The 13,146-nt window shown below is 38.1% G+C and overlaps 1 protein-coding gene across 1 annotated transcript in view; it reads left to right on the top strand.

Moving 5' to 3' along the window:
- The window catches only part of LOC126203128 (biogenesis of lysosome-related organelles complex 1 subunit 2), an 83,284-nt gene extending 71,052 nt beyond the window's left edge, over positions 1 to 12,232 (top strand). Inside the window, exon 5 of the mRNA XM_049937375.1 lies at positions 12,174 to 12,232. Within this exon, the coding sequence (XP_049793332.1) occupies positions 12,174 to 12,195 (22 nt within the window). The 3' untranslated portion in view covers positions 12,196 to 12,232. The remainder of the gene's footprint in view (positions 1 to 12,173) is intronic.
- Positions 12,233 to 13,146: the final 914 nt, after the last annotated feature.

Here is a 13,146-nt window from a genome sequence, read left to right as displayed (position 1 = left end):
TATGAATGTAGTAAGCAAGTTCAAATGGATGTAAATTGCAATAATTATTCAGATATGAAAAGGCTTGTTCAGGATAAAATATAATGGAGAGCTCTATTAAACTTGTGTTTGGAATGACAACCTCAGTATCAACAACAAAAACATCATGGAACAGGAAACAGCCTGGTAAGTCAAACTAAAATAATGTGACAAAAATAGAAGATCTCAAGTCAGGTAGCCCTTCAACTAAACACTGCTGACAATTTTTTTTAATAAAAGCATGGCACAATCTCTTAAACTTTCTCCTAATTGGTTATGCCTCTTATTTACCAACACTTAACTGTATTGGGAAAAGAACCACTCACTATCTGTATTTTAATGTAGTTGCCAAATAGCCTTTACTGTCCTAACATCCAACTGAGGCTTAATTAGTTTCATTATATGCAGACATTTGACAAAATCAATATTAATTGTAGCATAAAAACATAATTGTCCTGAATTCTGAAAAGTGAAACTGGCCTGACTTAAAATAAGTTCAGGTGGAGAGGGAGGATCCTGTAACCATTAAACACTACTTGAGGCCAACATCAACATAAATTCTTACTTTTAGCATGCATAATGCTTAATGTTGGATCTCAGTTCAGCTGGTGGTAATACCAACTGCTGCCATTTAAAGTACAGATGAGAATGTTTAATGTTGATATTATGCTGAGTGTAAACCAAGAGAGAGATATGGCAGAACTATGGTGGCTCTTTGCGAGTAAAGAATTATACTGACTCTATATAAGTGCCAATGTTTTCAAAACGAGAGTAGTAAATAATCACTTGTTTCTTTTCCCACTTGTGTTATGTCTCACCCATTGAAATTCACTGCCACATGTGTGAGACTGTTGTCATGGTGTTAAGAATGTGGGTTTGATAGTTCAAAGAAGTTTGAATGTTGTGTGACAGTGAATCAAAATTATTTTGGCCTCACGCCAGCCAGTCTCACAACGTGGTCATACAACAGATGACAGTTGTTTAGGGATCACCAACTGAATGTGAAAGATATTGACTCCAAGACTAGCATTTCTGTCAGACCTGGGCACAAAAAACTGCGTAATGGACTGAAAATATGAAAAGTGTGCTCCAGGTGGGTACCACGAATGCCAGGTGACGTTGACATGTGATAGTGGCATGAATGTACTTCCTCTTCAAAAATTGTGACAATTGATGAAATATGATTGCCTTTTTTCAATCCTGGAATGAATCCTTGGTTAGCTCAATGGAGGCATGCATTCTCAACCCCATAAAAAATTCCAGCCAATGGCCAATGCTGTTACAATGATGGTAGCCATGTTTTAGCACAGCATTGTTATACACCTTATTCATTGTGTTCGGAAGGGCGCTAAGGTAACTGGTGCAAGCTACCAACATGTGTTGGAAAGCAATCTCCTTCCAGCAATGTGAGGAAAATGGCTGGAAAGAGCTACACACGTGCTCTTTCACCAAGTCAATGTACCAATACATTAGAGCAAAAACAAACCAGGTGCTTCTTTGTGAAAATAAATTTGATTGGGTTTTCCATGCTCCTTATTCATCTGTCCTTGCTCCTAGTGATTTTTGGCTTTGTCCAACAATTAAAAACAGGTTCCATATTCATACATTCTCTAGTCAAGCTACTGTTGTATCTGCAATTTTTCGTTGTTCAAACCAGACTCTTAAAGAAGCATCAATGGCGGCCATGGAATCATAACACTGACATTCTAAAACATCTGTATGGCTTCAAGGAAATTACAGTGAGAAATGACACAAGCTGAATTTTTTCACTCCGAAAATCAGTACCATGTGGCTAACTGCAATCCTAAGAAACTACTTTGTGAAAAAGAAAATCTGAGACCTTACTATCTGAACACATGTTTTAGGTCACAGTTGACTTCAGCAATGAATAAATGATTGTATTTTTTGAATGAAATGCTTTGCCCTGATTATTGGCATCTTGCACGTATAACAATTAGAAACAGCCACTTAGGGAACCAAGCCGTGAGGAGCACCAGGGGCTCCTAAGTGCTAAATTCACATACAATATGCTCCTTTGTGAGAGATATGGTCAGCAGCCAGAAGTCAAGAATGCAGCTAGGAAGGAGGTTTCCATGTACAGTTGTTAATGATAACTCACTTCACCCTTCAACTCTCTGATAAATTGACATCACCTGTTAACATTTTGTGAACTTCCCAGAGCTTCGTGGAGAAGCACCACCAATAGAGAAGCAGTGCAGTGCATGTGGGAGAGCAGCTCTTCAAAAGGGAGATGTCTTATGTAGGCTCTTACAGATGTTTTTGCAAGATTGGGTTAATGGTTGATTTATATGAAGAAGCAGTTTAGATGGGAGTGTCTTTGCAAGGTTATATTGTATTATCAGTAATGTTCCAAAATACCATCTGTAAACATTATTATTGCAGGATAGTGATTTTCTGTGTACATCTGTCATGGAGGTAGAGATAAGCAGTCACACTGAGAGTAGTTGCAAGAAATTGGTTTCAAAGCTTGAAACTTTATTTAAAACTTTTATCTGTTGCATTGTTTCCATAAGTTCCAAAACTCATGCTTCCAGGAAATTTAATTTTTTTCAGTTTACTTTGTTTATGTGCAGCTATTTTCATACCTGTAGCCATGGCTGCCTGCAGTATAGTGTGTCACCCTAAGAGTCCCTGGTGGGTCCTCATACCCAAACTGGCCTTCAACAATACCTGTTGGCCAACGATGTTCCTCTCTATAAGAAAAGCCTGTAAAACACAAAAATGTATGTTACATTTGGTGCTGGGCAAACCACAGCTTAACATTTCATGTGATTTAAAACAAGTGAGTAAGATGAAGTCGAAATGTGTTTAATTACTCCATCTTTAAATATAGCCCTGACTGCAATGGAAAAGTAAATTGACTCGAGTTCACTTACGATGATACAGTAATCATGAAATTTAATATCATTGCTCTAAGTTTGTAGTTACATAGGTTTCCAGAGGTCCTCTTTAATGTCTATAAAACATGTTAATTTTTTTTTCAATAGCCTAAGAAAGACCTGTCTCCATTCTTAATTATGTCTGTACTACTGTTGTGGAAATCTGTGTGACTTATGTAATTTTTAACCTCCAGTGTTATCAGTATTTTTTTGTGTAACAGTTATTTCTGTTATGCTTAAGAATCTGTTGATGTTTTCTAGTAATTGACTCCTACAATTTTTTGTGACAATTTAACAGCTCATGTGTTCTAACATCATGAAGGTGGACAAGTGCTTTATTTTTTCCAATTTAAAATTAAAAAAAGAAAAAAAAGAAAATTGTTTCATTCTGCCCTGTGGCTATTTTACATTGATACAATTTTTATTAGTTACTTTGTACAGTTCATCTAGTAACTAGGCCAGTAACAGACGGGATCGATTGAAATGAAACAGCTGATTGGGAAATAGAGACTGTATGTTGTCTCTTACTTATATTCTTCTATGTTCTAGTTATTAATTAGCTCCTGATTAAAATTTTATGTAGCTAAGTGTAAAGCATAAAGAAACATGCAGGGGATATTTTCTTACATTAAAAGTCCCCATAACATTTACACAGAAAATCTGTAGAAATTGTCGATGGCTGAGTGATTTATGACCCTTTAATCCTTGGTGCATGTTCTGTCAGTTTCTTTTTGTGTAAAATTACACACATTCACATTTATTTTGTTCTTATTACATAATAGATTAGAAGAAACTAGAAACAGGAAATGAGAAAATGTAACAATAGAATTATAGTGCAGCAAAAAATAGGTTCAGTATTTAATTAATATTACCTAACATTGGCGGTATGAAATACTACGTTACACAGTCTATGCATCAATGAACTACACATTCTAGTGTGCTATAGTTTCAACAACTGAATGGAAAACTTTTGGAGCAGTATCAAATAGTTTTATTTTAATCATTGGAGTCTGGATGGCTCTTCTCTGCAGGAAAGTAGTGTGGGATTTGGAAGTCCAGTTTGATTCAAGCACTTGTCATTACACCAGTTTTATCAGTATTTTTGTCACCAGTGAGTTTTCACTTAAAAACATGATATATAGACCAGTCCACAGTGAATTTAAGTCCATGTTAAATAGTACTGTAATTAGTCACATGCTGATGTGTTTCAACCCAATACCTTTCCTCGTTTCATACTATTAATGTAACAACATTATCAACACATATTTTCTCATACAAATTGACATCTGCTACAAGAGAACCTGTTATGATTTTATGTGGCCTTAAATAACTTTTAGATTAAGAAACTCCAAAATTATAACTATAATATCATGTTAAGGTAAACATTAAGACAGCATAAAATAGTATTGATTTGCTTGTGACTGCTTTGAAAACTTTGTTGTCTACATAAAAATCTGTAGTTATGTGAGTACATCACTGTTGTCCATCATTTTCCAATAATCATAATGAGAAAATTCTGTGACAAAACTGTGGTCACTATGAGTGGTAATGGCTAATTTGAGTAACACATGCTGTCCCCATTATTCTTAAATGACTTAAATGAAGCTTTCGTTTTATCAAGTGCAGCAGTAACCAGCTGCTTAGGCTGTAGAATTCCCTCTGTAAAAATGTTTTGTTGCAGTAATGAGAGTGAGGGCAGGTGCTTTTAAAATCCTGTTGTGGCTTTTGACGCCTGCATACTTGAGAGACTTATGAATCCTCCAAGCTATTTAATATAAAATTGTGGATTACACAAAAAAACTTAGCAGAAACATGTCTGTCAGAGAATCATGAGGTTATCATATGTAATAGTCTGTGTACCAATTCAGTGAGACATTTGAACCATGCTTGGAAATCCTGTATACAGAGAGTAAAACAGAAATGTTATTGACCTATTCCAAATATCTTCATTGGGGATTCCAGGGCAGCACTTAGTTTTTTACTTCATTAGTCTGCAGCAATCCTTTTTACTCAGATGATAGTAGCAGCAGATCATGGCATACACTCCAGGAGACAGCAAAAGTGTTCAGGAGACTTCTTGTTCCACAACTGTTGAACTACCACCAACTGCTCTGAGAGATGGTCAGAACTGGGGCCAACGAGATGGTGCATCTCTCAAAGATGTACTGAACCATTGAAAAGAATGGTATTCATGTAACCTGATGAGCCATACAAGTACTAAGAGATCTATTGATTGTTCCTTAAAACATTCTGACACAACTTGTGAGTGACAACTCCTCAATTACCTTGCTGAAGGTACAGTTTGCCTTCAGGATGATTTAGATAAACAGATGGATGCACGTGTTTGAACAGTAAGTTTGAGTATTGTTTAGCAAGAGATATATGACAGGCTTTACATACAGTGCTTCACATTTTGATTGACCATTACTGTGTACTTTGGTACTAATTGGTTACATTTGCTTGCTGGAAATGGCATAATAAGAGTATTTATGGGAATAAGGCTTAAATTGTATTCTGTGATCCAGTTGCAGGCTTCTTCAGCTATCATCTGGGCCATGTCTAGTAAGGTTGAGTTTGGACCCTTGATTAGAATGCTTGAAGATCTTATGCAGTTATAGAACTAACAATCCTTGTGGGATCCCACATGTTATGTTCCCCAATTCTGAAGTTTGTTTCATTTCTGTGACAGGCTACCAAGTGAGGCAGTGTGATGGTAAGAAAGTGTAATCACATTTGGGAGAATAATGGTTCAAATCCTCTTTCTGCTTTCCAGATTTAGGTTTTTTATGGTTTTTCAGAATAATGCAAGAGTGCTGGTGTCATTTTTTTGAAAACGTTAAGCCTTAATCTTCCTTCCATTTTCTCTGATAGAGTCCAAAAATGTGATTCTCTACTTTCTGTTATAAAGAAAGAGAGATGATATGCGGTACTCTGAACTGTCCCGTTATCTCTTCCTCTCTTTGACACTGCAAATATCTGTCATTCAGTTGCTCATAGGTGTGTAAACACAGGAAACAATCACTGTTATGTACAAAGAGCTGCTGTGTACAGTAAGAATGTGCCACAGCACTATCTTTACTGAAACTACCATCTTTGTAACTTTGTGAACAAATGTACCAGCTCCAGTGATAGTGATATGATGTATCTATGCAGTCTATAAATAGTGACTGCACTTGTGTGGCTTCCTGGTTTGCTCTTGACTATCTTGTGGATTCAGTTTTAGTGACCTTGAATGCTTTTATCATTTATTTTACAGCCTTTGAAACAGAGGTCTGGACAAATACCACATGACTGCACGTAAATCCTTAACACAGACTAGCTCATCTCAATGCTCCCTTATGGATAATGTGAACTGCAGTCTAAGTGTATACTTACCTTACAGATTATAGCTTTTAACTAAATGATTTTCATGCAGTACAACTCCAACAGAAAGGCATGAGGTACTGTAATACACCCATTACTAAATCCCATGTTGTCATATGCTGCCTCTGGGAGGTTGCCAGAAACACTAATCACCAGATCACAGAAGAAGTCTAGTTTAACTGTCTCTGCCATGGATGCATTCAAGATATCACATTGCAATACAGATTCCCATTATACACATCTGCTCTAAGATTAGCTGACAGTTTCTGACTTCATGACTTCTGTTAACCTGGGAGGAGCAATGGGGACTGACAATGGCAATAAGAACAGCTGAGTGCCAGTCACCATAGAGCATTTTGTAAACTCTGCTACTGATCCGATTGCACAAGCAACTGTAGAAATGATGTATACTATTCATCATACAGCTATGAATTTAATGTGTAGCAAGCAGCTCAAATGGTATTAGAATAGTAGCCATTCACCTGGCTTTATCCTTTAGGCTATCATTTATTTCCCTTCTTTTAGGTCTTCACAAAACTGAGGGAATCTTGCTTTTTACCCAAAAAAAGGAGGGTCATAACTTGGCCTGTTGTAATATGCTGATTTACTGAAAGTTAGGTTTTAATGGGTGACTACAACAGACAAATTCTTCAATTTTGCACTTTCTGTTTAAAATTTGTGTTTCAGCTCCATAAAGACTCTTTGATTTGAAAACTGTGTTGTAGTGTTCATTTTCATGTATTTTAAGAAGCATCTTGTGCTGTACATTTCTTTTATAACACACATGGCTGTTTCCATTTTTGTGGCAATGAATTTCATAATCAATCTTTTCTAGTCCAGTCTCTGTACAGTTACACTGTACCAGCTGAATACATTGTAGATTCATTGGCAAATATTGTGGTGGAGACAACAGCAAATACATTTATTTAAGAAACAAGATGTCAGAAAGATATACTGAGTGAGGACTAAGGATTTGTACATGTGCCCAGGCTGGAAGGAGATAAAAAAAAAAAAAAAAACCCTCCTTCAAATATCATCAAACCACAATTTATTTGAGGTATTTAATGTTGTGACATCCAGATATTTGTATTGAGCCAGTAAACAGAATTTAGTGCTGTAGTGCCTATGTGACAGTTCTCCATGGAGAGAAGGGCAAGACATGCACTTTGCTTATGGTGTAGCTAAAAGCAGTGGTTGCAGAGCCCAGCAAATGTATCACAAATGTTTCTCTGCACAAAAATGTCCACATTATTGCACATTTACTGTAATCCATAGTCAACTGGGCAATACTGCCACATTGATGGTACACAGGCCCAATGAGGGCAAACCACAGATGGTGCCTACAGCAGCCTTTTAGGAAGACTTGCTGCTACACTTTGAAAACAGGCAAAAGACAAGTACATGAGCAATTGACACTAAGTTCAGTGTTCACCATTGTTAAGTTTGGTATGGAATGTGTTGCATAAGCAGCTGTTCCATTCTTTCTGTCCTACCAGATGATTATCTAACTTGGCTTCAGTGTGTACGCTGGTGTCCATAACTGACTATCAAAGACCCTCAATTTCCTTAAGTTGTTCCACAGATGAGGCTCGGTTTGACAGGAAATCATGTACAATTTTATAACTTGCATGTATGGGTGGAAGAAAACCCATGTAAATTTATGGCAGTTATGCAGGATTGTCAGAGGCAATTTGCAGTAAAAATGTTGGCCATTATTGTAGGTGAATACTTGCTTAGGCCCTACATGTTGCCACCTTGATTCAGGTGGCCAATGTACAGACTGTTTCTGCAAGAGCAAATGTTGATGTTATTGGAGGTGGTACCCCTATGTATCAAAGGGAGGATGTGGTTCCAGCAAGCTGGGATCCCAGTGCACCTTGCAGCTCCAATATGTGCAGCATTAATCCACACTTTCAGCAATCAGTGGATTTGCTGGAGAAGACATGTACATGGCACTGGAAGATATCTGAACCTCACTCCATTAGACTTCTTTTTGAGGGGCTATATGAAAACTAAAGGGTGTTCTACCTCTGTGGATGAGGAGGAAGTATTACTTGCAAAAATTCTTGTAGCAGTCACACTCACAGAGACCATGCCACACATTTTCCATAAAACATAGGATGGCCTGTTATGCAGATACTGGCTGTATGCTGAAGTTAATGTTGTTAATTTTCAGCATTTATTGTAACACTAAACAGAAAAATAAAGGGATGAAACACATTTAATGTTGTTTTATTCTCAGTTTCGACAGGGACCTCCAGGGTATCCCATAATCAACCAATATGCATTTGCTACAACTGGTTGCTTAATTACATATATTTGTTGTTTTCTTCATCATATCTATCATTTTGGACATTGAATTTGTAAACATTCTGTATATAAATGCATGTATGTGTGTGTTTTGTACACTGTTTCAACTAAGGAAATGAGGCACTACAGTACATTAGGTTTACTTTACCAAGGAACTGTCAGAGGAAAGAAATGCACTAACAGAAAGGCATGCAGCCAACAATGCTGCTTCGAATATTTTCCAGTTTCAAGGTAAGGAATTCAACAATGATGTCAACTAAACAACAGTGTATATTTCATTGCTGGCTTTATAGTAATATCTTTTAGTAATACAACAATGTTGGCACTATTTGTATGTATGTGTAAGAAGTGCCAGGTGAATTAGAAATGGACAATACACAGTTCACAATTTACACATTGGGTTACATACTGAAAACTTGAAGTCTGCTGTGTAATATGCCAGGTGTGATCCCCACAATTATTATTATTATTGTTGTTGTTGTTGCTGTTGTTGTTGTGCTCATATATTGTACCTCAATCTTGAAGAATAGAAGGTGGGGTACTATTTCATAGTTAGAAAAGCAGTATTAATAATCATGTATGACAGTAAGAATTCAAATTATCAATTAGTTATACTACAGTACTCTTCAAATCATAGCTATGGAGAGGTTGAGTACATAAAAATAGTTGTGATACTAGTAGTAGTAGTAGTAGTAGTAGAAGTAATGGGATAACTTGCATGATCATTATCCACTAACAAACAAAGATGTCTTCTGGAGTTCCATCACTTTCGTCTGGCTAGGATATCCCTAATGAACAGCATGACTGGCTGTAATGGCCTTGGGAATATGCCTTTCTGTTTAAGTATGTTAATAACTAAAGTAGGAGAGTGTTAGTATAAATAAATAGCTAGGACTGTAATGACTAGAATAGTTCCCTGTAAAGAATTCGGTAACAATGGTGACATAATACCAGTAAGTGAGGATAACTGGAAGTAGTGAAGTTACTGGAATTTGAATAACAGTATTTATAAACACCACTAATGGTACATTAAAGGCAGAGGATTCAGTGTGGAATGTCTGTGGAAGTTGAATGCATGAGGTATACTTGTGTAGATACAGTTCTTACTTTTAACTAAGTGAGCATGAAGTTGGTTGGTTAGTTAGTTTGTGTGTGTGTGTGGGGGGGGGGGGGGGGGGGGGCGCTTATTAAGGACTTCTAGGTGTTGCATGACGAATTTACTAGATGAAGTTTTAATAAGGACCTGATGTCCAGGAATGTGCCATTTGGATTCAAAATAAGTTTGGAGATCAGATCACTTTCAAATCTCACACTTGACTGTACAGTACATAATGGTAGAGCTGCAAAACACATATATTGAGAACGATTTCTGGTACATTTCAGCCCATTAAATACTATTTTTGTCTGGTTGCGACAATGGCTGTGAGAAACTGATAAGTTGACTATGGTGCTCCACAGATGTGCACCAGAATTGTTGACGTGTGTGAAAGTATGCATCACAGGTACACCTTGTGGAATGAACAGCAGTGTTACCATAGGGAGCAGCTTCTGTAAAGCACAGAGGTCAGAGCTTATTGTCTCCGCTGTGTGCGTGCTGTGAAGTGGGAGCTTCAAAAGTGATCTGATCTTCAAACTTGTTTTACATCCAAACTGTATGTTTCTGGATATAGGTGCCTTATCAAAACTTTGTCAACTATGTTCCCTCTACTAAGCCTTTTTTAAAGAGGGGTGTCTTGAGCGCAATCTGTTCATCTCCAGGGCAGGAACATCCTTATGGATTGGCAGTTTCTTGTTGTTCAGCACTTTTCGATACTCGCGTAAGAGAGCGTTCTCTCTGCGCAGGTCCGGTGGGGGAATGTTGCTCAGTATAGGTAGCCAGTGTAAAGGCGTTGGCTTTATTGTTCCTGATATCATCCTCATTGTGTAGTTTAGTTGAGCATCGATCAAGCCTGTGTGTTTACTGTTAGCCATACCGGTGCAGCATATTCTGCTGTTGTGTAGACAAGTCCCAGAGCCGAAGATCTCAGTACAGCCGCGGAAGAGCCCCACGTGGTCCCACATAGCTTCTGTATGATATTATTTCGAGTTTTAAGTTTTGCGGCTGTATTACGTAGGTGTTCCTTGAATGTTAGGGTTCTGTCAAAGGTGACGCCTAGATATCTGGGGTAATTATTATGGTTTAGCTGCCTGTTTTCGAAATGAACGTTGAGCTTTCTTTTTGCTTGAGCATTGTCGAGGTGAAAGCATGTCACCTCCGTTTTTGTCGCGTTTGGCCGTAATCTCCATCTTCGGAAGTAATCTCCCAGCTTTGTTATCCGCAGTTAATGTGTTTTCCGTTGCCTCCATTGATCTGCCTCTTGCAGCTATTGCCCAGTCGTCAGCATATCCGAATTTTTGAGAAGTGGTTTCAGGTAAGTCAGATATGTAGAGGTTAAACATCAATGGCGCCAGAACGGAGCCTTGTGGTAAACCATTGTTGAGCTTCATTTGGTCACTTTTTAAGTCGCCCATTATGACTCTGAAACTTCTATCTGTGAGCATGTTATCAATGAGGTTGGCCAGCTTATTACATGGTATGACCTGCAGCAACTTAAATATCAGGCCTTGTCGCCAAACGGTATAATAAGCGGCTGATAGGTCAATAAAGGCTACTGATGTTTTGAGTTTTTTCTGAAAGCTCGCCTCTATATGAGTTGCTAGGGAGAGGATCTGGTCGGTGCAACTGCGGTTGGGTCGAAAACCTGCCTGTTCAATCGGTACCACTTCAAGAATTTTTCCGCTTATTCTATTGTAGATGATACGTTCCAACAGCTTATAGACCCAGTTCAGCAGAGCGATAGGGCGGTAGTTTTGGGGCATGTCATTAGGTTTGCCTGCCTTTAGTATTGCTATAATCTTTGCTCGTTTAAGCTGGTGTGGGATATTACCCAATTCTAAAATATCTGTTAAGAAGTTTGCGAGCCATGTTCTAGTATATTTTCCACAGTGAAGTAGGAATTCCGGGTGGATGCCATCGAAGCCGGGAGCCTTGCCACTTTTGATTTTTGACAAGGCTGCTGCAACTTCTTCCGCTGTGATAGGCTGGGAAAATTCGGAGGTAGGCGATGCCCTTTGTTTTAAGGATCTTAGTTCACGTTTGACGGTCGTGGTGTGTGTTCTGTCCCTTGGTGCTGTTGAGGTTCTAACTATGTGTGTGGCCACATTGTTAGGGGTTATCGGGTGGGTGTCTTTTATTTTACGTTTACTGCCTCCCAGGTTACGGAGTAGGGTCCATGCTTTCCTACTAGATTTAGTGAAATCTAGATTCTCCACGGTGTCCATCCATATCTATATCTATATCTACAACTATATGTTACACACTGTGACTACTCTTTATTTCTGTGTCTTATGATTTTTATGTCTTTTCTATATGATGTGTTATATGCCATAAGCTAAATAAATAAATCTACAACGCCTAGAAGCCTGTACTAGAAATTGTGAAATACTCTGTATTTGTTAATCAAGGAATACGAAGGAAAAAGAACATGATGCTGCTACTTAGTATGTACAAATAATATTAAATTGCATAAATTCTGTTGCCAGTGATAATGAAGATGCGGATTGAAGATACCAACAGTCACAACAAAGGAGATGCACATTACCATAAAGTAAAGAAGCTATAACAAATGACTGCAATAGAAGTGTTATACTATTACATAAAACTCTAAGATGTCTGTCTATGAGATTTACATGTACAATCATCTGTACTGGAATCATGTATTACCAAATAAAAATAAGTGATGCTTCCTACACAAATCAAATACTTTTCACCAGAGCCATAATTCATCTTTTTATTCTAACCATAATTTTTAATGCCAGCTGAGTGAGTTTGAAAGGGGTCAAATTGTGGCCTTCTGAGTGGCGGAATGGTCCTTTCAGAGAATACCATCCAAGTTGGACATGTTGTGTCAGTTGTCCAAAAAAGCTAGTATCAGTGGCCACAAGAACATACTCACACATGTAGATGAGGTACTGGATGTCCATGCTGCACAGACACCCACTAGTATTGTCATATCGTAAGGGCAGCAGTGGCAGATCATACAGCTACCACAACACAGATAAGAGGGCTTGTGAGCCTAGACATGTCATCATGACATCATGAACCAGTTTTTAGCATTGGGACTATGGGCATGCACACCTCTAATTCCAACAGGATGGCACATGCCTACACAATGCCCACAGAACTCAACATGCTCTGCAAGACATGCAGCAAATTCTCTGGCCAGCATTATCTCCTGACTTGTCTCCAATTGAGAATGTGTGGGATATTATGGGATAAGAAGTGACTCCCGTAATTCATCAACCAACAAATCTTACAGGACTACATGAACACATTGAGCAGGCATGGCATAACATGTCCCAGGGCAGAATTCCCTACCTGTATGATCAACTGGATACCAGAGCCTGCATTGCCACCTGTGGAGGACACATCATGTACTAATATGGGTGTTTCAGCATGCATTGGTACCTGGTACCTCAGAATCAGTTGTGCTATTGATCTGCAAACGTAATCATT

The sequence above is a fragment of the Schistocerca nitens genome, chromosome 9 (genome assembly GCF_023898315.1).
Source record: "Schistocerca nitens isolate TAMUIC-IGC-003100 chromosome 9, iqSchNite1.1, whole genome shotgun sequence".
Classification (NCBI taxonomy): Eukaryota; Metazoa; Arthropoda; class Insecta; order Orthoptera; family Acrididae; genus Schistocerca; species Schistocerca nitens.
Note: the sequence above shows the minus strand (reverse complement) of the source record. Positions and strands in the feature narration are given on the sequence as shown.